Source organism: Dinoponera quadriceps, unplaced genomic scaffold, assembly GCF_001313825.1.
Source record: "Dinoponera quadriceps isolate SergipeBrazil2010 unplaced genomic scaffold, ASM131382v1 scaffold3382, whole genome shotgun sequence".
NCBI lineage: Eukaryota > Metazoa > Arthropoda > Insecta > Hymenoptera > Formicidae > Dinoponera > Dinoponera quadriceps.
In genome coordinates this window covers 95,608-120,435 of record NW_014557371.1, presented here as the reverse complement: position 1 = coordinate 120,435, position 24,828 = coordinate 95,608, and the positions used below count along the sequence as shown (strand labels likewise).

Here is a 24,828-nt window from a genome sequence, read left to right as displayed (position 1 = left end):
ATTATTCGAGTAAAAGGAAAGTGTTCGTCCAATTTTACAAGTTTGCTGAATCGATTACAAATGTTATTTCGTGGGTACAACTTTTTATTTGAAAGTATAATGCAAAAAATTTCGGCTTCTCATTCAAAAATTGATTTCTCGCTTCTGACATCATTAAACAAGGACAGTCACAGCAATCACTCCGGAACTTTAAATGTAAATTTAAACATGTGAACAGGATATAAATCTTGTATCAACGTATTTTGCCATGTAATCTTGTCACATTTCGTTTACTAGAAATAACTTTTGTCAAAACGTTAAATATTATAACACACGACTTATCTAGTCTGGTGAGGCACCTTTAACCGGCAAAAAATGCAGGAAGCTGTGTATTGAGTTGATGCAAAAATTCGTTGCCTTTTTTCTTATCAGTTCTTTACTCAGAAATCCCAAAATTTCCACGACCGTGGAATCATGCAGTTACTGGAGAAGTGGCAGGTCATCAAACACAAAACGGCGCATACTCGATTAATTATATTTAAAAGTTAATAAATATTACATGCACATTTTAATTAAAAAGCGACAACGAAATTTTGCGTCGACCCGACAAAGAATTATTTCAGTAGTCAATTATTTTTTCCTTTTATTGTCTAATTCGTTAACTATGCGTGGTACATGTTCCATAAGTTCATCAACAGTGTTTTTAAAGTCGTCGTTTATCCATATCCTCTTCAATTCCGTTAAAACCATGCCGATCATTTTCGGATGTCGCACATAGCTTTTCAACATGGTGCCGCCGATGGGAAATCTCGGAATTACCCATTTCTCAAATTCGTCCAATAGTTGTACGGCTCCTTGGTACTTCAATACTTCTCTTACGTATTCCCGATAGACGTCGTACCTATTCATCTGTTGAATAAACACCAACTGCTGGTACGGCTTTAACGGCCGTTCGCAGGGAATGTATTCTCTGTGTTGAATTAGAAACAACGCCAGGTCTCGATCGGAACTGGACAATTTCAAGCGACCGTGTAGATTCATAACATCCTCCTGATTTTTTAGCAACGACACGATCATAGATATCGGCTTTAAAGTCATATTGTTGGACAATGCGCGTCGACAAACAACTTGAAAGCTCTCCACGTCGGGTTCTTCGGGTAGACCTATGTATTCACCGCTGCCGCATTCCAACATTTTCAACATCAATTCCACGGCAAATTTCCCCGTTAAGATCTTGCTCAATTCGTTCCAAATTCTCTCACCGGATATTCTTTGTAACCCATCGATGTTTTCTTTTATCGCTTTTATCGTAGTTTCGTCGTGCTGATCGGGGCTGTCCACGATCCTTCCGTAGAAACGGAAGTACCTGCAGCAATCAAATAACACGAACCTGATACAAGTGACTTAAAGATTCAATGTAACATAATGTACATTTTATATTTATTGGGTCCCAAATATGTTACTAATATGTTAATATGCTAGTTAAGGATGTATTGCCCATTAGTGCTGCATTTTCAGCGACGTATCGAGGGGATTACTCACAAATTTAGTATTTATCAAGCAAAATTACGTCCTTATATATTTATTTGACTTACCTAAATAATAAATGTTAATTTGAAATAAAAAGTTGAGGTATGAGTTATTTGTTTCGATGTATCTTATAAGTACCTGAAATTTGTCGGTCTAATTTTGGGACATCCTGTATATACACAATGTTACAAATACGAAAATATTATTTTATAATTTTTCTTAATGCTATATTTATGCACCAATTGACCTAATAGAGACGCACAGATAATAGAAAGAAATATACAAGCATTTAAATATATACACACGTATATGTATTTTGAGTTTTACTATACTATAAGTTATGAACTGTACACTTTCAAAATAAAATGGTCAATAATGCTGAAATTTGTGTGTAATATATGTGTATATTAGTCTTTAATGTTATAACAGTTTTTCATTAAAATCTTATTTTCAGTTTAAAAATATTAAAAATAGAAATTAAAAATAGCACCCTGATCAAACAAGGACCACATATAAAAAATGTCAACTTTAATTGCGAATATCTCTCGAAAGGTCAATCTTCTTATAACTGCACAAGCAATGAGTTAGGTGATATTTCAATGTATATACAGTGCAAGTTGCATCTAATTCTTATTAACTTCATTCTACCTCACAATCTCCTTTCAAATGGAGTAACTTTCGATCCAGGCTTTGAATTACTGTCAAACTTTCGGTGTTACTTATAAATGCAATGTCGATGTGTAATTTTTTCGTGATTTTCTCGTTATTTTTGGCTTATGAGCAATATATCCTAAAGCGAATAATCGTGGTGGGAGGATTCAAAATATACATGTATCGTTATAATATATATATATACACACACACACACACACACACACAACATACCTGAAAATTCGAAGATAATCCTCGCGTATCCTAGTATGAACATTGCCTACGAAATTTATTTTTCTGTTCTTGAGATCATCGTAGCCATAGAAATGGTCGTATAAATTGCCATTGAAGTCGAGATACATGGAATTAATAGTCAGATCTCGCCTGCACGCATCCAACTTCCAGTTCTTGGTGAATTCCACCTGCGCGTGCCGTCCATCCGTCATAATGTCAATCCTTAGAGTGGTCACCTCGAAGTTCTCCTTGTCGTTTATCCTCGCTGTCACGGTACCGTGCCTCTCACCTTTCATATTCAACATTCTGATCTCTTCCTTCATAAACATCTCCCTCATCTGATCCGGAGTCGCACTGGTCGCGAAGTCGAGATCCTTCGGGTGTTTGTTCATCAAAATGTCACGCACGGCGCCGCCGGCGATCCTCAGCTCGTAGTTGTACTTCTCGAACAGGTTGACGAGAGTCTTCAGTTCTGGCGTAAACATGGAAAGGAATTCCGGGCTGTTCAACGTCGCTATAACCGGGTCCGCTCTCGACGGTGGTAACGGTTCGTCGGCCATCTTCCTAACCTTTCGCCAAACCTCATGCGTAGTCTCGTATCTCACTTCTCTGCGTACCTGAGAAGAAAAATAATTGTCACTCGCACGCGACACTTCGCGACACGTGTTCTCGCGTTGTAATCCAAACAAAAATGCTTCGTTAAAAAAAAAATGATCGGCGTCTAACATAACCTTATTTCATGATTAACATCGTCACCGGATTGTCGTACAATCGTTTTACCTACGTGAACAATCCGACGATTAAGTAGACTCGTTATTCGCCGGGACAACGTATTCAACATAATGACACATATATCACTCGGTTGCTTCTCTACGTGAATCAAACGAAATCATTACGCGCCTCCATATTCCGGCATGCTTACAAATTTGTTCTTCCACTGAGAGACTGCAACACCGCGGTTGGAACTGTGATCGGACGTGCAAGTGTGACGCAATTTTCGCACGAAAAATACATGAATACAAAGGAAGATAAAATAAACGTAGTAATTAATTAGTAGGTGTAGCTTTTGCCTACCGCGAATAAAAACAATGATTTAATCTTAACTGCATATTTTATTATATACATTATAGACAAAAATTAAATGATTATCAATCTCTCAATCACAAATGAAAGAGGAAAAATTCCAAGAGCTTTGATCACTCACAAAAGGACAAACAAATCAGATTCGATTTATTTTTGTACAGCACCCGGGAAAAAAAGATCATATATGAAACTTGCTCGTATATGATTGTATATAATCACGTACGTGAATGACGAGAAAATACTGTTGTTTATAAATTATATGCAAATACAATCGAAGTAAATGCTTCTGGCTACCTGTGCTTTTGACGGCACTGATATCGACATTTAATTAAATGACGTAATATCATTTTATCCCTACGGACACATATGATCACATGTAACCACATATGGGCAAAATTCATACATGATTTTATGTAATCATATATAATCATTTTTTCCAGGTATTATCGTTAGAAATAAGAAACTTGAGAAAATATTTAAAATATATGTATGAATATGTATGGAATGTTCAAAAATATATATTTAGATATTAGGGATTCCTCTAGTTATAAAATACTTCTTAAGTTACCTCGTTATCATTATTTTTGCATTATTTTTTAAAATAACAACTACACACTCCTTGAATTCTTGGTATTTTCTATGATCGAGAAAAGTGATACTCCTCCCCTACGAATTTCATATATAATATTATTTATTTATTACATATTTATATCTTTATTAATACTAATTTATCAATATATGTGACATCACTCATTTTATGAATGCTGATGATTTCTACACGACTTTCGGAAAAAAAGCAATGTACATTTTCTCTAATGTGAGACATCCAATCGTCGAATAACTGCTCGTATAGATTCAACACAATCACAAATTCGATAATATTAAACTCTTTATTCTTCGTTCATTTATGTACATTACTATTTAGTACAAAAGAGGATCCATGCACACAAGAATTAATGACCTTTCCGAACGTGCTGAAGGACATTGTTTTAACATCATTATTGAACATTCTACGATACGAATCGCCATATATCATTCTTCCAATTCACCANATATATATATATATATTTGTGTGTGTGTGTGTGTGTGTATGTTATTTATTCCTCTTTGAAACGCACATGTGCTTATCTCTTGTATGTCTCAAAACGGATATAACTTTTGTGTTGTTACACATAAAAAGTACAAAACCTATCCACATAGTATGTATCTCATGTGATGTGATCGTATAGTCTGGTCGTAAAGTATTTAACAGAATTTCGTATTACAGCGCGTTAAATATTTACGTAACAATGATACTCTAAAAAATTAACATTTCCACAATATATCCGTGTTCGCTGTTAAAAACAGTAATTTCTTCAACTGTTAACAATGAGATGGCGTTACCAATTGGATGACAGAAACTCGTTTCAGTATAATCATCATTCCAGCTCGTTGAAGAAACCTGTGCTCTAACGTTCAAAACGGACATATTGCGTCGCGTTAACATTTTTTTTTATGGTATGCAAAAGTTGTAGCTGTGAATTATATAGCATTATTTATTATTTTATTACTACTGGTGTAACTCACGATCACGATTACATCTCTGTATTTCAACGTGTTATACATTTCTCAATTTGATACACGTCAAATGCCTTTTGAAAAGTGAGATTCCCTGTTCCCATGATGCGTCGTTCTTTAATCCTCTCGCAAGTAACATACACGAGTTCACGTGTCGCGTGTCCTTCTTAACACGGCCGTCCAAAGTTCCGTATCTCTTGAGTCAACTTAACATCAAGATCGTGTTTAGCGCTAAAACGCAAGACGTGAAGGTCTACCTGGTTCATAAAATGATGTGGCACGATTTTCTCTCTTTTTTTTTTTTTTAACACAAATGGAATTATTAAACGGATTATTAAACATCGATTTCTTGCGATCGAGCGAGTTGAAACGCAATACAGAAACACCTCGTCATTTTGTTTTCTCAAATAAACGACGATATATCCCGTATAAAGACGCGTGTCTGAAGCAAACGCATTGTGTAACGCAACTAAACCAACTTCACGGCGCGCACAGAATGTCCGGGAATTTTATACATGTTTGTCATTTTATTTACATCTGAATTCGCTAAAGACTACAACAGACCTGTGTGCACATTGCGATTCGATAAAAATCATTCGTTTCCTCGTGGCGGATGCGCCTATAGTGAAAGAAATGGCCGCACATTCCGTTGCGATGAAAATGAAAATCGCATGAAAAAGTAATTTCCACGTGGAGGCCACTTTCGCTTATGTAACAGTAAGATTAGAAATCGATGAATTTTACAGCGCAGCTCGCTGCAGCGCGACCTGCCGTTTTCTCTCTTCCGTAGGTAAACTCGAATTGCTTGAGCGTCCTCTCATCTGTCCTTCTTATTTCCCATTTCATTCCCACTCCATATACTCCGACTACATGACCACACACTAACATCTGACCTTATCGCACAATATTATACTTTTCTTGTCTAAATATGATGCAAAAACTCGGATTGATCGCGATCCGAACTCATGTTCAAGGAGGCACCGCAATAATGTACGCCCGTGGATACTTTTTTGCTTTTTACGCACAACCGAGGCCGTACATCGTTGAGCGCCTTCGCACACGCGTGTACAAATTACATACGCATGCGCGATGTGTACGTAGATATTAAAACTTCCGGATAATATCAATCACTTATACGATTCCTAATTATATTTCAAATGTAAACAATTATTTTAGATAAATAAAAAATATTATACGCTTATACAATTAATGAATTATGTATATGTACACACAATACACATTCGGCTTTTTCGGTGCTGCGTTGATGGAGAATGGTACACGTAGAAACGCTTGACTCACTTACCATCCAAGTAGAAGATAGAATGTGTTTTACGCGCGGTCTAAGGAGAGGCCTAACGTCGAAGGAATTTCTAATGCGCTAGGATCGCAGTCACGTGATCAACTCCATAGAGTCTTCCTGCAAGTTTTATTAAATACAATGGCACGAAGAGAGAAGAGAGGAGAGAGAGAGAGAAAGAGAAAGTGGAGGCATATATATATATAGAGTATTAATTCCATTCATGAAATTGTGGATGCGTATGATATTAGTATCGATTTTCAACGTACCCTTTATAGATTTATTAATTCATCGTGTAAAAAAAAAACATATAATGTGATTGCATTTATACATCACTTACACAGGTTTTGCTGGCTTATTAACGGAAGCAGTCTTCTTCCTGTTGTTTCGACATTTCCTCACGTATGCTTCTACGAGTTGCGCAATCTTCTTGGGATTGATCTCGCCTGTCTTATTATGGCATATCTGAAATACAATCACGATTGTGAACTCGATCCTGCAATATCAAGAATCACGATTGGTTCAATATCTTTACCTTAGGTACAGCTTTGCGCATGATATCTTTATATTCCTCCTTCGTGATGTGCTTTTTGGTGTAATGGGGTTTGAGAACTAATTTGACCTCTTCCACGACTCTCTCTTGTCGATTGAGTTTCTTAAGGAACTGTAAAACGGCACAAAAACTGGGGTTTAAGAATGCATCTCCGAGTAAAGAGAGGTGCTTCAACGCGCAATCAATGTACCTTGTCTTTAACTTGCATCTCTACGGCAGAACTAGGAAGATCGTCCAGAATTTGAAGTTGGTTCTCGTCCATACGTACGCCAACTTTAGGGTTGGTAGCTATAAAATATATCATTTACATTTAATTAATAATTAATAATAAATAATAATAATTATTAATTAAATATATAAGCGAATAATCGTCTTATGATAATTATTTATCAGTTAATAATTATCATATCATAACATATCATATAAAGTTAATCATAATTAACTAATAATTAGTAGTTAATAATTATTATTTATTAATTAATAATAAAAATTGAAAGATGATTATTCGCTGGCATCAAGAAAATGTCGTTAAGTTTCCTGTTTCCTTGCCGTAGCCATCTTAATTAATCAGAAGCGAGGAAAGGTATGTTTAAAATTCTTATAAAATACATTGAAGTAAAAGGATCCGTCCATGATATATTGGGATCGATTGAACACATTTCTGAGATATTCCGAAAATTTTCCTTTTACATTAACAATCAACACATAGCTGTAAAATTAACATGACAAGATCATGAGCAAAGATAGATTAAAAAGGAAGGTCGCATGTTGCATTACTTTTACGGTTACTTGATTCGAATAAAAGAAAAGTTTTAGAAATATTTTTCAAATGTGATCGATCGAATGGAACTTTATGGACATATCCTTTGATTTCAACGTACTTTGCAAGAATTTTGGGCACGCGTTTTCTTGCTTCCGACGTCATCAAACAAGACGACTGCAGTGAGGGACCTTAAGAACGTATCGTCCACAACTTAAAATAATAAAAAAATTACGAATTGATCTATATTGCATTTAAACATGACACCAAAAGTTTGACAGTAATTTAGAGTCTGGATCAAGCATCATTCCACTTTAAAAAAAGTTGTAAGGTGAAACGAGTTTGATAAGAATTCGATGAAAGTTGCACATGTATTGAAAGCTGCGTATACATTGAGATATTTATCTAACTCATTGCTTTCGCAATTAGGAAAAGACTGACCATTCGAAAGCAGATATATTTGTAACTAAAATTTACACACTTTTTCTGCGTGTTCCTCGAGAATAGCGAGCTATTTTTAATATCTTCCAAAATAAAAATAAGATTTTGATGAAAAACTACTATGATATAAAGACTAAATATGCAAACATTATTATATATGCAGACAAATTTCAGAATTATTGATCGATTGAGTTTTGAAAAAAAAAAAAAAAAAACCACGCTATTCTTCACGCGTACATGTGGTTCAGTAAGCGTTCACAAATGCCTTGAAGCGTTCCCCTTTCTTTGTCTTCCTTTATTCGGATCTAAAAGATAGACGAAGAAAAAGAGACGCTTCGAAAGACTTGTAGCGCTTGCTGGGTCGCACTCTACTCATCCTTTTGTCATTCTAAACTGTATCGTCATTACCAACGCGGAGTTCTTGGCTGAATAGTCAGGAGCCTTAATAAGAAAAATAAAAAGTAATACTTTCGTATTCGTAATATTGCGCATACACATGTCTACCTCAACTTCGTTCCAAATGAACATTTATTATTCAGGTAGTGCGATAAATGTATAGGAACGTAACTTGGCTTGATAAATATTAAATAAAGTGGCTCTTTTGATGCACCATTGAAAACCTGACATTAATGGGTAAAACATCCTTGAAGCGCAAGTTGAACGATCACCACATTGTAAACCCAGATTCTCGCATGTTGTCTTGATTACAAGGCACTTACACTTCTTCATCTTTTCCTTGCTTTTTTTGTTCCGGCTTTTGGTTGCAGTCTTAACGGGCGGCAGTACCCCGCCGAAGAGCGCGTCGAACGCGTCCTTCTTGTCCGCGCTCTTATTGACCTTCGGCGTGTTGTTACTGGTCTTGGTGGCGGCGGGCGGTGCGTTTGCGACGGGCGAACTGTTGAAGTTGACAGGACTAGGAGGATCGAAGAGACCGTCACTCAACGTCGAACCCGGCGAATAAGGCGACGACATGTCGACGTTGTCGCTGGCCATATCCGCAGCCGCGTCGCTCCCGTTCTGTCCTATCGTCGAGCTGTTTTTATTCTGCGCGGACTTGGAAGATCGCACCATTGTAGTTTTCGTCGAATTCGTGAATATGTTCGGCAGCTGTGGCCTGTCATTCGTACGCTGCTTTATCTGATTGCTCGGCGAGGTGCGGCTGGACTGCAAGGAAACCACAATAATTGTTCACTCATATTAAATCAAGAAGTGCTTATTCAAACAGGCGCTGTGAATCTAATCGAATATACGTAAAGCATAAATAAAGTAAAGTTCAACGAAGAAAATAGATTGTTAAAATAAATGTTAATGAATAAATTTAAAGTATAAAGTAAATTCAACTCATGTACAAACTCATGTACAGGATGTTACCTGAGATATATACTGTACAAACCTAAAGAGCATGTGTCGTTTTGTAAGTTTTGAAACAGACAATGTTTATAAATATGAGTCCAATTCGAAACGGTTGTCCTCTCCTGGTGTTTAAATGATGGCACAATTTTGTGGAATGTTTTCTTATTGAAAAAGGACAGTAAGAAAGGAAACACAAAGATTAAATGTTTAGTAATACGAAAGAAAAGTTAGTAGTCGAGCTGAATTAATTACAGCGTATTAATGATGCGTGTGAACAAACAAAGAATAATTGTGTTCTTCGTGCAGATACTTAACTCTGAAACTACCGACGATTAACGTGTACCTTTCTGCCGGAGCAGTTTAAATAAGATTTTTGAAAAAATACGTAAAGGAAAGAAATATTTGGTCGTTTATACATTTCGACAAAAATGACGATTAATCTCAGAGAGTGCACTATTAGAAATTAGAGTAACTTTTATTTTAAAAAATTACAAACCGGTCATTCGACCGCTTTGGTGTTAATCCATGTTAGATCGCACAGCACTATATATTAATGCGAAAGAACGTCAATTTGAACATCTTCTTATTTTCCTCCCTTATTTTCCATTTTTAATAAAAAAATGTTCCAAAAAATTATACCACCATTTTATAAACTTTAAATACTCGTAGATGGAACTTTTCGAATCGGGCTTATAATTCATAGGACATTTCTACTTCCATTTATATTCGAAATATGGCTCTTTAAGTTTGTACAATATGTCATGTACGTAACACCCGGTATATATATTAATTATAAATTTATATATAATAAAGTAAATTATATTTACAACGACTCTGTAGGTGACTAACTGTGAAAAAATAAAACGGGTTTTCGAGAGACTGATCATGGCTGTTTACGGTACATTATTTTAATTTTGTGGAAGAATGTCAGTGTTTAACATGTAATGACGCACGCACCGGATAATTGCCCCGAACGACGAACGTATGTTAGGAAGAATGAAATACAAGAAAATAATTGGGACTCAAGATTAACGCTCAACGTCGGAGGTTGATTCACCGCGTATGTTGAAAGAGTGTGACGTTACAGCCGCGTAAACATTCTTTTAGATACTCACAAGCATTATGCTCAACACGAGCGGTCCCAGCCAAAAGTGTTATATGTCGAAAACGCTAATTTCTTTATGACTGTTTAAACACTACGCAAGTCTGATCGATATCCTTCCGTTATAGCCATATATCAAAGCTCACGAATTATATTCATCAACATTTAATACAAACTCGTCGAGCTTCTTCACGTCGTGTTACCTCTCCAATAATATTGTCACCGACTAACATAAAATGACCGTTCCTTCTCTGTGAAATGAATCGCGTTTCAAGCAACGGTTGCCAAGGTATGCGAATGGCCAATATGCGGGCACATACTTGCAGCAGCGTCCTCTGCGCGGTGTTGGGTGTGCTGGCGTTGAAGACGGCGCTTCTTTGGACCGCCGCGGCGACGGTGGCCAGGACGGGGTTGATGGTGGCGAACGGATTGGCGGTTGATTGCACGCTCTGCGGATTCTGTTGGGTCTTGGGCGGACTGTTGCACGACTGGGCGATGATGTCGGTCTGGTTCTCGCCGGGGGCGGGCGAGGCGGTGTCCCTCGGCGGCGAGGCCCTCTTGATGGTCACCATCGATATGATCTTTGGCTTTTCCGGCGGCTTCTCCTGGCTCGGCTGGTCCTGCTGTTGGCTCGGCTCGTCCGGCAGCAACGGCGTGTCCGCGGTGTCGTGCTTCCTGGGCGAGTTGCGCTGCGCCCGCTCGTCGTTCGGCGTCGCTTCCTGGCTGGCGTCCGGCGTCGGCGAGCGGGACTTGGTAGGGTCGAAGGGGTCGTAAACGTCCGACGAGCTCAACGGCGAGGTCGGCGGCTCCGGCGGCGTGTTCGGCCCGATCTTGAGACGCAGCTCCAGCTCCTCCTGCGCGCGCATCTCCAGCTCCTCCTCGGCACGCTCGTCCATCATCTCCTCCTCCTCCATCTCCTCCTCTTCCTCCTCCTCCTCCTCCAGCAGCGGGTTGATGAGGGACGGGCGCAGGTTGCTCGGCTGCTTGTTGATGGAGAACTTGATCTGCGGCTCGGGCGGCGTCTTCGGCCCCTGAGAGACGAACTGTTCGCGCGGCGGCGACGCCACCTGCGACGGGGGGCACTGCTCCGGCGAACCGGTGGCCTCCTGTGCCTGCTTGTCGTCGTCGTCGCTCAGCACGATTACGTCACGTGGCGACGGGGTCTGCTCGCGGAACGGGGACTGGTCGAGGTCGATGACAGCGACGGGCTTCTTCGTCGCCGCGATCTCCGCCGCCTTCGACTTCTTCTTCTTGTCCTTCTTCGCTTTCGGCGACTTGGACCGCTTGTCTTTGCTCTTGTCCTTCTTCGAGCGCTTCGCCGGCGCGGTCTCCGTCTGTGCGGAGTCCCGCCGGCGGCGCTTGATCGGCGGCACGAGCGGTATCGTTTCCGGGAGCTCCGGTATCGCGGCCGGATTCGCCTCGTTGTCCTTGTTGAAGCAGACGCTCACGAGGATGTTGTCGCCGCTAGCGAACACCTCCTTCGAGGGCGGCGGCGTCCGGTTGCGCTTCGCCTTCCGCCGCTTCTCCGACTCCGACTTGGATCTCCGGCTCTCTTTCCTCCGCTCCTTCTTCTTCTTCTTGATCGCCTCCTTGTTCGTGAGGATCACCGTCAGATTCTTCGGCGAGACGCTGTCGAGGACCGACGGCGGCGACCAGTTGCGCGCGCCGATCGGTTCCTGCTGCATGTGCGCCGTCGGCGGTGTCTTGGAGCGCGAGTGCGACCACGAGGGCGTCCACTGCGCGCTCCAGGAGCGCTGCTCCCGCGGGAACTCCACCGGCGCCGCGCTGTGCTGCTGCTCCACCGCGGTCTTCTCGTTCAGCTGCTCCGGCCAGTTCCGGCTGGCGTTGCGCTCCCGGTCGCGCGAGCTCCCGCCCGCCCTCGAGCGCGACCTGCTATGCGGCTTCCTCTTGCCGTGCTTCTTGTCGCGCGACTTCGACGTCGTCCTCTTCGCCGACTTGCTGCGCGACCGCTTGCGGTTCCTCGAGCGGCTGCGCGACTTGTACTTCTTCGCCTTGTCCTTCCTCTTGTCGCGGGAGCGCGAGAGCGAGCGCCTGGAGCGGCGCCTGGGGGAGAGCGAGGACCTCCGCTTGCGCGACAAGGAGCGCGAGCGCCTGCGCGCGACCGAGTGCCGTCGGGACAAGGAGCGTCGGCGCGAGGACTTGCGCCGGCCGCGGGAGACCGAGCGTCTGCGCGAGTTCGACTTGGTGTAGGAGCGCCGGTCTCGGGACCAGGAGAGCCGCGGCCGGGACCTGCTGCGCGGCTTCGAGTACGAGCGGCTCCTGCGCTCCTTCGGGCCGGAGATCTTGCCGGAGGAGCGGCTCCTGCTGCGCGTCTTCTCCCGGATGTCCCGGCCGTACTCGTCCTTGCGCGACGCTCGCGGCTTCTCCGCCACGATCTTCCTCACGTCGTACCGCGGCAGCTCCTTCCGCTTCTCCTTCTTCTTGCTCACCTCCTTCAGCTTCTTCCTCGAGGACCTCTCTCGATCCTTCTCCCGGTCCTTGTCGCGCGACCTCGACCGCTTGTCCCGGTACTGCCGCTCCTTCGTGCTCTTGGAGATCTTCTTCCACGAAACCAGGTTGTCCGACGAGATGTTCTCCTTGTTCTTCTCCGTGTTCTCCTTGCTCTTCTCCTTCTTCTCCTTCTTCTTCCTCCTCTTGCCGTCCTCCTCCGGCCGCGACTGCTTCTCGCGCTGCTCCTTCGCGCTGTTCAACTTGCTCTCGTCCAGGATCTCGCCGTCTTCCATCTCCTTGTTCCGCGACACGGTCAGCAGCTCCTCCTCGAAGTTGATCGCCTCGTCGGTCTCGGAGATGTCCTCGGTGCCGAGGCCGGCGTAGCTCGTCGGCGGCGTCCTGCAGCCGTCCAAGTCGTCGTTCGCCTTGTCCTTCGTCGGCGTGATCGGCTCCAAACCGCCGTCCTCGAACGACGACGACGCCGCCGCCGTCTCCTCGTCCTTCACAGGCAGCTCGTCCTTGCAAGGCGTGTAGGCGCCGTCCGACTCCCAGTTGTTGTCGATCGGGACGCAGGGCGTCGGGATGTCCGCCAACTTGTCCTTCTCGATCGGGAAGTGCTCCTCGGTCTCGTCGTCCACGGAGTAACTCGCCTTCTCCAGCCGCTGGTCCAGCGAGACGTTCGGCTCCTCGTCGCTGAGCACTCGGTCCTTCTTGTACTTGTCGCGATTGTCCGCCTTGCCGTCGGCTCTACCGCTCAGCGGACGCTCGTCGAACTCGTCGCTGCTCGAGCCCCGCGAGTCGTCCGGACGGCGGATCGAGGCGATCGCGTCGTCGGCCTGCTGCGAGTTCTCAGGCTCTCGTTCCACCGCCGGCTCGCTGTCCAGCTTCCTCGGGGACGGGGAGCGCGAGGACGACGTCGACCAGGAGGACGACGCCATCGTGACGGCCTTCTCCGCTTCGTCGTCCTCGTCTTTCTTACCGGACGACGTGTCGCACTTTTCCTCTTCCTTCCTCGCGGGCTCCTCGTCCGACCAGTCCCGCAGGTGCTCCTTGTCGCGCCAATTCGGCGACTCGGCCTTGCGCGCGATCTTCGTCGCGACATCCTCGTCTTCCTCGAAGCCCACCTTCGCCGACTGGTTGAAAAGCACCGACGGTCTGCCCGGGGACTCCGCCGGCAGCTTCGAGCCGCTTCCCGCGTCTCTGTCCTGCGACTCCTCGTCGAGCGCTTTCTTCGGCGAGGTCGGCAATTCGTCCTGCTTCGGCTTGTCATCGGTCTTCTGCGAGGCTGCTTTACCGTCGGTCACCTGGTGATTCTGCGAGTTCACGGCGAGGTCGTCCTGCAGGCCGCTCAGTCTGTTGTTCAGCCGCAACTTGTTGCCGATCTTGAAGGTGATCTTGCCGCGGTGCGAGTCGTGGGAGATCTTCTTCGGCGGAATCTTGCTGAGGATCTGCCGCTCCTTTTGCAGCGCCTCGAAGTACGGGTTCGCCGGCTCCGGCGCGTCGGGCAGGTCGCACGCCTGCACGTCGCCCACGATGATGTCGTCGTCGTCGGGGATGGTGGGCGGCAACGGCGGCGGCTGCAGGGGCCCCAGTTGCTGCGACAACTCCTGCTCCGTGTGCCTGGCGACGTCCATCGTCTGCGACGAGTAGATGGAGAAGTTCGGGCAGTCCGACTGCGACTCGTTGTCGTCGTCGTCGTCGTACGCGGTCAGCCGGACGACCGGCTCCCTGCTCTCGGCGAGCATCGGAGGGCAGCTCGGCGGCGGCGCCGCCGGCATCGGTATGTTGCAGCTGGCCACCGCGTTGTTGCGAGACGCCTCGCTCGGCGTCCTCGCCGCGTTCTCGTCGTTGCTGTCGCTGTCCGCCGCGAACGGGTCGTACTTGTCGCCGCTCGGCATCGGATTCTTCTGCTCCTCCTTCTGGCTGTCGTCGATCACCAGCTCCTGCTCGCTGTCGTTGTCCTTGTCGCTCCGCGAGTTCTCCTCGAAGTCGAGCAAGCCGGACGGCGGCTCCGGCGGCGGCAGCAGGATCATCGAGCCGTTGCCGTGATGCTCCTCCTGAACATCGGCCTTCGCCGGCGGCTCGATGTCGCAGTAGATGTCGCAATCGTCGTTGCTCTCCGGCCGGGAGTCCACGGGCTCGACGCGCGCGTTCCCCCGCTCAGGCTGGTAGTTCCGCGTCACGTCGACGTCCGCGGGCAGACTGTTGCGGGTCGGTTGCGCGTTCAGAGGGTCCACCGGGTTGGACGGAGGGCCGGGTGGGGGCGGCATCCCCAGCGGCGGCGGCAGTCTCGGCCTCGGGAAACGTTGGTCCTGCGTGTGGGGGAAAGGCGGCCGCTCGAAGCCGTCGGCCGCGTAGTTGTTGAACGGCCGATCAGCCGGTGGTGGAAATCGCAGCCGATCGTTGCGGAAATGCTGCGGGTTGCGGCTGCGAAAGGGCGGTTGGGGCGCGCCGGCGAACATCGGCGGGCCGCCGCAGTGCTCGAAGCTCGGGTTGTAGAAGGGCGGCGGGCCGAAGTCGCGATTGCCGAAGCTGTCCCGCGGACCGGCCCCGCCGTAACCGTGTCTGCCCGGCGGCATCGAGTCCCGGCCGCCTCCGTAGCTCTGGCCGCCGTGGTGGCCGTGCCGACCGTTGTCGCGGTAGCCGCCCCGGAAGTTGCCCCGGTTCCCGCCGCCGCACGGGTTGTTGTACATCGGCGCCTGCGTGATGTTGTTGGGATTCACGTTCGACAGATCCAACGGCGTGTCGACCTCCTTCAGGATGAGCTCCTTGCGCTGCGTCACCACCTGCTCCTTCTCCTTCTTCGGGCTCTCGTTGTTGTTCACGCTGTGCTTGTTCTCCTTCTCCGAGCTGCTCAGCAGCAGCGTACCGTCCGCCTTCAAGGTCATGTTGCTATTCTTCGACGAGTGCCAGAGCTCTTGGCTGCTGATTATGGCGTCCAGAATATTCAGCGTGTTCGTGTCTTCCGTCATCTCACCGCTCACCGAGCTGGGGATCGTCTTGAGGACGGCGCGACGTCTCAGCGACGGCACGGCCGAGCGTTGCTGCACGTTCACGATCATCGGACCGCTCCCGAACGAGTACTCGTCGTCCTCCGACACGGGCGGGCTGTAGTCCAGGCCCAGGTTGTCCCCGAAGAGACTGACTCGAGGTATGCCGGCGTTGTATCGAGCGACCCTCAGAGCGGTACTGTCGGATATCGGGATGTTGTTTCGCAAGGTGGGCACGAGCATGGTGGGCAAGTCCAACTTTGGCTTATTCATACCCAGCGTGGTGGCCAATCTCCGCTTCACCGTTCGCGTACTGGCCAACATCGATGATACGGTGCGCGCGTATCGTTTGTTTTTTCTCCTCTGCAAGAATATCGTTCGCTCGTTAGCGCAGGATAAATATTTGCACTCGATTTTCATTCGTTACGCATACACTTGACATATGTACTATGTGTGATTATCGCGTCGTTGCAGGAAATCAATCATAATTAACAATTTATTAGTAAATAATAGTTCAATGTGTGATGACGTAATAATATAAAATTGTAATTCGAATTGAAGGGTCTATTGAATATAAATAAATATAACGAGTACGTCATTTTTCTAATACAGAGGAATTAATAAAATAATGAGGAAACACAATTTGTATATGTACTTTTATCAAGATCACACGAGATATGCAGTCTACGTTATATGTAAGTTAATATGAAATTAGCTGAAGAAACACATATGTAAAGAACGTTATTAGATAGCAAGGCGGACATGTTAAAGTTTTCTTTATGAAAATTCTGAAAGGTCACAGCGAAATAGAGGAAATTTGTAAGATTAGTAAAATGAATGATCAGTGAAGTTTGTTTAAAAAGTCCCTATTTTTAGAATAAAATTTACTACTATAAAAAATGCTTATTTTGAAAGCGAGATAACAAGATTTTTCTTTATATAATAGTATACTTTACAGAACATTATGTGTGACTGATATGTCACACGATTATATATAATACAAATAAAAAATTAGGAAATTCATATCATTGAGAAGTTAATTGCAGGCGCAATTTCAAAGTGCAAAATGGCATTATTATAAAGTTTCTGAAATTTAACGTATCAACACATGAATATGATAAAGTACTTAAGTGAATTTAAGCAAAATTAAGAAAAAAAACCAAGTGCATCTAGTGAGGAAATGGTTTTATTTATATAACTTAAGAACAATGAGAGGTACAATTAGAAAATTTAATTTAATTTAGTTATATGTTATGAAAATGGCATGAGTATAATATACAATAAAATTCATCAGTGATCATCATGTAATCTAGGGAAGTCTCCAGAGTGATGAGGTCATTGATGAGATGCGGTAGCGTTGCCAGATCGTACATCCCAATCGAGGAAAAATCTTGTACGGATTACGGCAATAGCTTAGCACAGAACACAAGTCTCGTGTATTCGTTAATATAGCTGCGATTCAGAGAATATCAAATAAAACATAATTTGTCATATAATAAAAATATATAATAAAAGTACTGGTACATCAGATTGAAAACGTACATGTAGATCTACGTATCTGGCAATCACCACTTGTGATGAGTATGACAAATGTGTGTGTGTGTATGTGTGTAATGCGTGTGACAGCACGCGCTCGCGCGTCAAGCTATTATTCTACGTTTGAAGAGAAATTAGCGGAGATATACCTTGCGCGTTCTCTTTGTTCTTTTCTTACACTTCCTCCTTGACGTGGACGATGTTACTTTGACGTACGACACAATCTCCTCCTCTTCGCCGTCGTCGTTGATCTCCCTGATTCTCACTTCTTGCAACATAGTGCTGCCTTTTTTCGACGAGCTCTTCTTCTCGTGCTTCTTCTTCCTTTTCTTCTTCGTCGCTTTAGTCTTGGACGTTTTCTTCGGGCGAGCGGACGAAGTGTTAACTTCGCGCGCATGAACATTGGCATTTGGAGAACGACTATTGTCACCGATCGAGTCGAGACCGGACGACGTAGACGGCTGACTCGGATCGATAAACTGAATATTCGTTATGGTGTTGCGCACAGTACGATTACGGATGTTGGCACGTACACGTTCGGTATGGCGAGTACGAGGAACGATTCTGGGAATCGATGCTCCGCCCTCCGGGTTCGTTCCAGTACGGGTACGACCGTATGAGACACCGAGGCGCCGCGCTTCCTCCATAAGATCCGAGATCTCGTCAAAGTCGATTTCAACCTGCAAATAAAAAGTCAAGTAAGAAAATTGGTACATCCTCGTCTTCTCGACTATAATCAGGTTCTTATAGGTAAGTTTTCTTTAATAGTTCACAGTAGGAAAGGTAGTTTCATGCAAGAAACATGTATTTACGTGTAGATTTTTACATGTACCTTAGACATTTTTGCATGTACTTTACACGTATATGCAAAAATTCCACATTTGATAAACGTAAACATGTTCTTACATTTTGCAATTTTACATTACAGTTGCCCTTTAATTTTTTTTATTTATCATTAATATCAATTCTAGTAATTCGAACAAGTTTTAGTGTACAATTTTACAAGAATATAAAGTGAGAGCGAACTTACAAGAGACAAAATTAATGATTAAGGAAGGAAAGTTGAAGGTTGGGATAATTAATTTTTCAACCTGAGTTTTAGTACTTGTTAGCAACAGGCCTTTAATATGTTACCAATGAATAAGAGGCCGTTAAAATGGAAAATATAAGAAAAAAATATGATCAGAATAATGTACCACTTCGGCATCATTTTGACTATTCTGAGAACATTCTGGACAAAACCATTCTTCCATGGGAACTTCAGTCATTGGTGGTGTTAGACACTCCAAATGGTAGCCGCAATCACAGCCATCACAAAGTAACATTCGATCTTCTCTGTCACTTAGATGACACACTTCGCAAAATGTTGGATCATCTTGTACCTGATCTTCAAGGCGCGGCACAACTTCTATCGGTATATGTTTTATTACCTGATCGAGATAAAAAGAAATGTACATTGAAAAACTATAATTCACAAATCTTATTTTTATATGCTACTCATACTATTTTTTTTTAATCAACAGAACAATATTATACAATTTTAACACATTTCTCAAAATTAATATAAAGTGGGCCCACATATTACCTTGCCGCCGAGATGATTTTTAACATTTATAATAGTAAAGACTTGGCGGTCCACAGGACAAGTGTTAATATTCTTACTCCACTCCAATAAACACTCTAAACAGAAGCAGTGTACACAGGAGGATGGTGTACCGACTTGCTGTTTTCTAAATGGCAGTAGACATATGGGACATTTTTCTAACTGTCCGTCACTATTATCAGAATCGATAACAACTGGTGAAGGAGCGGACTCTGTTTTCTTCTTTTTTGTTTTAGATAAAATTTTGCGCTTAGAATTATATTTAACGTTTTTATTCAACTCGTCGGAACTAGTCCAATCATTTTGCCATTCGGAAGATGTATCGCTATTATTATCTGTAATATATGCACAATATTATTATACACATTCTATCAAGCACAGAATCGATATTTTAATCGTATTAATGTGTACTAACCAATCTGAGTAGATGTATTTGCCTCGGAAGCGCTACTATCGTAACTAGGTAAAACCTTGCGCTTAGTGTTATATTTCTTGGAATCCTTATCCAATTCGTCAGAACTAGTGCAGTCACTTTGCCATTCGGATGTATCGCTACTACCTGTATCTGCAACATGTAACATTAAATAGCTTATGTCAAGAATAGTGTATAAAACTAAGATTTCTACTATATGTCGATAACAACGTATTGTCTTGTCTGAAAAATTTGTGTTATTTTTAAATATGCAAGTAAAAAAGTACGTCTTGATATCATATAAACTTTGCAAATAATTATAACCTTTTGATTATACTCAGTAAAAGATAAATTTAATGTTGTCTTTAACTTAAAAAATTGTTTTAATCGGTCTGCTTCCTGTGGAAAATTGTAAAGATGAAGAATCAAACGTCTGCATAAATTTTTTGGAAAAATCAATACCAACCGATTCGAGCGGATTTATTTGCCTCTGACGCGCTACTATTGTATTTAGATTCATCTTCGCTAATAACTCTCTGAAATGAAACATACAATTTTAGTGAATACACTAGACCAATTAGTTGAATAATTTTATAAAAGTGCAGTATAAGTTATACTTACATAGTTTTTTTGTCGTCTAATCACAGGTTTGGGTACATCACTATCATCATCACTACTTTCCTCCTCACTAACGACTCTCTGAAATATTAATGATAATTAAAAATATTTTTGAAATACTGGAATGAAATAGAGACCTCCATACATACATATATCTTTTTCCTCCTTCGAGTTTGTACAATGATGGACTCATCGCTGTTATCACTATCAGTTATGACGAGTTTTTTGCGCTTGTTTACTGGACAAGTATGATCGCTATCACTTGACATTTTAATTTTTGCTTAAATATATATCCACTGCATTCTCCCTATAAATCTGCAAGCAGAATCATAAGTACATTATAAAAAAATACGATATATCCAAAAATATTAATTGATACATATGATGCTAACGACGGTTACTTTTATAGATAATTGTAAAATCAAATAAAATCAGAGAATAAAGTTCGATTTAAATTATGCTTAGTGTCCCATCCAGATAAATGCGTTATTTTTATAGGCAATTATGGCTTATCATCATCTAAATGGAATTATAAATAATTCCTTAATATGATAAAAACTATTGTTGAGACAATATACATCAGCACTTTCAGCTATAGGTTTGTTTTTTTAGTTGTGCTAGCTTGCACTTTCAGTTTTTTGTCCAAAAGTTTAATTGGTGAAATCAGGAATAGAATTAAACAAATATATAATACAACGTTGAAGAGAAAAGTTCTAGGCACCAGTTAAAAAGGATAGGTCTTACAATACAGATCTATCGTAGAAATCACCAGCATTCTGTTTACTGTAATATTTTACACAATTTATATCCGGTATATCCGATATTTTCGCAATCCTTACACAAGAATAACTGGATGATATATTACTTGCTACTGCGGGACGTGCTCGTGACCGATACTCTCGTGCTTGCCAACTCGGACCTTCAGATGGACCGCGTTACGAGTCGTCTCCACCGTGGCGAGCGAAAATGCCTGTTTTTTGACCCGACCTCGTCTGGCCGTCCTGGAATCCGAATGAACGATGCTCGGAATCGCACGAGTATGCGACGATTCCGCCGCGTATCTCGATGTATGTTTCTCGATTGTGTGTTCACGTTTTAAAAGACCTTACGGGATTGTGCGGAAGTCGAATCCTGAGTCTCCAACCGCTCGGAATGCCTCAGGGCAAACAAGCCGCCTGCGTTCCGTGATTTGCGCGAGCGAATTTGCGTTCAGCAAATACAAATCACAAACGAAGCACCAGTTGACGCTTGTCGATCGCCGTCCCGCTCTCACCTTCTCACTCTCTCTCTTTCTCTCTCTCTGTCTTTCTCTCTCTCTCTCCCTCTTCCTCGATATTCGCTGGCCGATTCTCGCGCTGTCGTCGTCGCGCATTCGAGTCGCAACGCACGAGTCTTTCACAGGCGTGCAGGACACGAGCGCGGACGACGCCGTGATCTCGGCCAATCTCTCGATCCCTCGAACAAAAAGCCGGCGTGCGCTATGCACCGTGCGAACACTCCGCGTTTCCTCTGTTGACACCCCCCGGGAAATATACGCGTTCTATCGCCGGATTGCGGACATCTTGGATCGCGGACGCCGTATTCCAGGGGCTGGATACTCATATATGTTGGAACATGGACGGTAAGTAGTTCCTATAACGACTGTAAGCTGAACGGATAGCGCTACCGCTGTACACTGACTATGCATGCGAATCTAAGTAGGGGATATACGTACGTTCCGTAGTGAAACCTTTGAAGTTTGTGTCAGACTACGGATTGGAGATTGAATTGAAATTTGACCAATCAGTGTGAAGTTCACTAAATTTCACTAAACTTTAGTTCAGTTAACTTTGCACTGATTGGCCAAATTCAGTTCAATCCCAATCCCCAATCTGCAGTTTAATACGGGCTTTAGGGAGAATTCACACTATGACAGAAAAGCAGCAGCCAATCAGAACTCGCGCTGATATTCGACTCGTTGCCTGCACTTTTGACACTTTTGTATCTAATGCCCATTGCACACCGAATGCGATGAGCGATATTTAATGACAATTCTTTTTTTTAAAGAGAGGTCAATGTGCAACGGACGTTAGTATAAAAGTGCCAAAAGTGCAAGCATCACGAACAGACCTGTGTTGAATACAAAGGCGAGTTCTGATTGGTTGCTGTTTTCCTGCCTTCTGCTTTTCTATCATGAATGAATGAATGAATTTGTATGAATTCCCGCTTATATTTTAGCGGTCTATCGCGAACTTTTTGATCGCTAAGTATCCTCGGGGAGAATCACTAGATTCTTTCGACCCAGAAAAAGCGATCTAATCCCGTATCGAAGTTCGAGCTCTGCAGTAAATCCCTGCAGCCGCGACTGGAAGGACGTAACAGTAGTCTGATACGGGCTTTAGGTTTAAGTTTATCATTAAGTCTTGTGTTCACAATGCTAGATCTTGGACCTAGATTTAATGATTTTTATATCTCGTCAACCCTGTCCAAAATTTAGCATCGTGAACACAGGCCTTAAGATCCTTGCACTATGACAGGCAATAGGAACAGAAAATAATGGTTTCTACCCACAGGACGCAGCAAGCGTTTCCGCACTATCCTTTAACGTCAGTTCCCAAATGAATTGAAACCACAAATTTCTGTTTCCTCTTAGGAAATCTCATGTTTTGGAACCTAAGGAAACCAAATTTATAGGTTTTGAGAATTTATTTATTTTTTTTTCGCTTTTATTCAGTGTTGACAACTTGTTTTAGAGTCACTAGTATCTAAACTGAACACTTAGAGCTATGTCATAGGTTAGAGGTGTTATTTCGATGGTTTATATGGCGTTTGACTCTTGTCTGCTGATTGGCTCTGACGCTGACGCTCGACGCTAACATGAAAAGTACCTTCAAAGCACTTTTATTGCACATGTGAAGAATTTGTCTACCATCTTTTTGCGCTTGCGCTCGGGCGTTTCTGCCACTGCGGCGTTAGTGATTCTCTTTCTCCTTTCCTTTTTGTATGATTACACGTCGTTGCTGAAGAAAATCCGTAAAGATGGGTCGTATGCATTCACATGGGTAACGATATTTATTATATGTTAAGATTACTCACGTTTGCGACCAACTTCTTCAGTCTCCAGTTTCGAATTCCTATATTTTGTGTAATTTTAATATAACTCGATCAGTTGTCGAGACGTTTCTCGACGATTAGCGCGACTATGTGTATGTTATGTCTATTATCAACTTTCTCCGCTTTCGTGATGCTTTATTTTGGGAGTTTAGCGAACCTATTTTATGTAATTATCGAACGTCTTAGTAATTTTGACTTTGAAATTATGACAATGTTCAGACTCAGTTACGCTGCCATTCGAACACATAACCTTTTATGCATTCATGCGGTATAATTTTGATATGTAGTTATTATTTATAATATTGATATGAAGTTATTATTTATTAAGATATATATTCGACAAATCAGGCGCAGTTGAAACAATTTTTTAAAGATTTAATTAGATTAAATTTAATTGATATACGATATATCTTTGTCTCGATTAAGTTTTATTATTTAATTATATATTACACAAAAATATTTGTCAATAAAATTCCCCAATATGACGGATTAAAGATAATAATCTAACAAAAATATTGTTTCTTTAGAAAGGGTATATCCCAATCTGCGCTTCCATATCGACGAAGTGTGCCAACTTGGTTGAAGTTGACGCCCGAAGATTGTAAAGAACTTATTTACAAACTTGCAAAAAAAGGACACACGCCATCTCAAATTGGTAATTATATATTAATAATATATTTATGGGTTTCTTATAATATATAAAAAGAAATACATGACATGCTGTCACTGGAAAAATAATATTATTTAAGATATTTAAGAAATATTTTTACAGAAAGCTTGATATATTAAAAAAAAATAAACTACTTTTTAAAAGATTTTAAAATCTTCAAATTGTATTTAAAAAGAAGGAATAGGTCAAATTTTATCTTTTTGACAAAACACAGACATGTTAGCATGATTATAATTTAATAGTGATATTTACATATTATCGTTAAATTTATTACAAATTGTTAAAACAGTAAAGTATAGATTTAAATAAATATTTTGTGCTTGCAGGTGTCATACTTCGTGACTCTCATGGAGTGGCACAAGTAAGATTCCGCACGGGGAATAAAATCTTGCGCATTGTAAAGAGCATGGGTCTGGCCCCGGATTTACCCGAAGATCTATATTATTTGATTAAAAAAGCTGTGGCTGTTCGCAAACACCTGGAACGAAACCGTAAGGACAAGGACAGCAAATTTCGACTGATTCTCGTAGAATCGAGGATCCATAGGCTAGCCCGATATTACAAAACAAAAGGATCCCTGCCACCGAACTGGAAATACGAGAGCTCGACAGCTAGTGCTCTTGTAGCCTAACCCGTTTAACTGTATTTACATATGCTGCAATAAATTTGTGAGACTAGCCTGTTTTTCCACATCATACCATTAATAGTAATGCCGAGACTAGGTATTTATAAGTAAAAAAAAAAATACAGTTTTGCGGGAGATACGTGGGCGTTGGATTTAACAAATAGTAAATAAGCAGTGGCCTCATAATCACTTGGTCTGTTCTTTCTAGCTGAAATAGCTACAAGAAAGTAAATAGTAGTTCAAGCAATTCACATATACTAATTGAAGCGTACGAAGCATACATATGAGAC

At 42.6% G+C, this 24,828-nt stretch overlaps 3 protein-coding genes across 3 annotated transcripts; 1 reads left to right on the top strand and 2 right to left on the bottom strand.

The window, feature by feature from the left end:
- Positions 1–605: 605 nt before the first annotated feature.
- Positions 606–3,376, bottom strand: LOC106749064 (CCA tRNA nucleotidyltransferase 1, mitochondrial). The gene is made up of 3 exons (XM_014628124.1): positions 3,179–3,376; positions 2,395–3,011; positions 606–1,345 (listed from the first exon to the last, which is right to left on the bottom strand). Exons 1-3 carry the CDS (start codon positions 3,233–3,235, stop codon positions 610–612), a joined length of 1,410 nt encoding a protein of 469 aa, XP_014483610.1. The 5' UTR covers positions 3,236–3,376; the 3' UTR covers positions 606–609.
- Positions 3,377–5,326: 1,950 nt separating this feature from the next.
- On the bottom strand, positions 5,327–21,798 carry LOC106749063. Its single transcript, XM_014628123.1, has 15 exons — positions 21,260–21,798; positions 21,016–21,151; positions 20,300–20,465; positions 20,154–20,231; positions 19,999–20,068; positions 19,536–19,685; positions 19,103–19,455; positions 18,714–18,947; positions 17,667–18,197; positions 10,861–16,344; positions 8,805–9,249; positions 7,075–7,172; positions 6,867–6,995; positions 6,672–6,796; positions 5,327–6,451 (listed from the first exon to the last, which is right to left on the bottom strand). Exons 3-15 carry the CDS (start codon positions 20,417–20,419, stop codon positions 6,433–6,435), a joined length of 7,836 nt encoding a protein of 2,611 aa, XP_014483609.1. The 5' UTR covers positions 20,420–20,465; positions 21,016–21,151; positions 21,260–21,798; the 3' UTR covers positions 5,327–6,432.
- A 1,285-nt stretch (positions 21,799–23,083) lies between these two features.
- Positions 23,084–24,590, top strand: LOC106749057 (40S ribosomal protein S13). Its single transcript, XM_014628108.1, has 3 exons — positions 23,084–23,191; positions 23,771–23,898; positions 24,240–24,590. Exons 1-3 carry the CDS (start codon positions 23,169–23,171, stop codon positions 24,542–24,544), a joined length of 456 nt encoding a protein of 151 aa, XP_014483594.1. The 5' UTR covers positions 23,084–23,168; the 3' UTR covers positions 24,545–24,590.
- The last annotated feature ends 238 nt before the right edge of the window (positions 24,591–24,828 follow it).

What these genes read in the sequence shown, in the direction of transcription:
- LOC106749057 (XM_014628108.1), top strand. Translation starts at nt 23,169, where the DNA reads ATGGGTCGTATGCATTCACATGG. An exon ending in GGTCGTATGCATTCACATGG is followed by an intron (nt 23,192 to 23,770) that starts GTAACGATATTT and finishes TTGTTTCTTTAG; the next exon opens with AAAGGGTATATCCCAATCTG. An exon ending in ACACACGCCATCTCAAATTG is followed by an intron (nt 23,899 to 24,239) that starts GTAATTATATAT and finishes TTGTGCTTGCAG; the next exon opens with GTGTCATACTTCGTGACTCT.
- LOC106749063 (XM_014628123.1), bottom strand. Translation starts at nt 20,419, where the DNA reads ATGTCAAGTGATAGCGATCATACTTGTCCAGTAAACAAGCGCAAAAAA. An exon ending in GAAGGAGGAAAAAGATATAT is followed by an intron (nt 20,232 to 20,299) that starts GTATGTATGGAG and finishes TTAATATTTCAG; the next exon opens with AGAGTCGTTAGTGAGGAGGA. An exon ending in GAACAAAGAGAACGCGCAAG is followed by an intron (nt 16,345 to 17,666) that starts GTATATCTCCGC and finishes ATATTCTTGCAG; the next exon opens with AGGAGAAAAAACAAACGATA.
- LOC106749064 (XM_014628124.1), bottom strand. Translation starts at nt 3,235, where the DNA reads ATGTTGAATACGTTGTCCCGGCGAATAACGAGTCTACTTAATCGTCGG. An exon ending in TTAATCGTCGGATTGTTCAC is followed by an intron (nt 3,012 to 3,178) that starts GTAGGTAAAACG and finishes TTTTCTTCTCAG; the next exon opens with GTACGCAGAGAAGTGAGATA. An exon ending in GATTATCTTCGAATTTTCAG is followed by an intron (nt 1,346 to 2,394) that starts GTATGTTGTGTG and finishes TGATTGCTGCAG; the next exon opens with GTACTTCCGTTTCTACGGAA.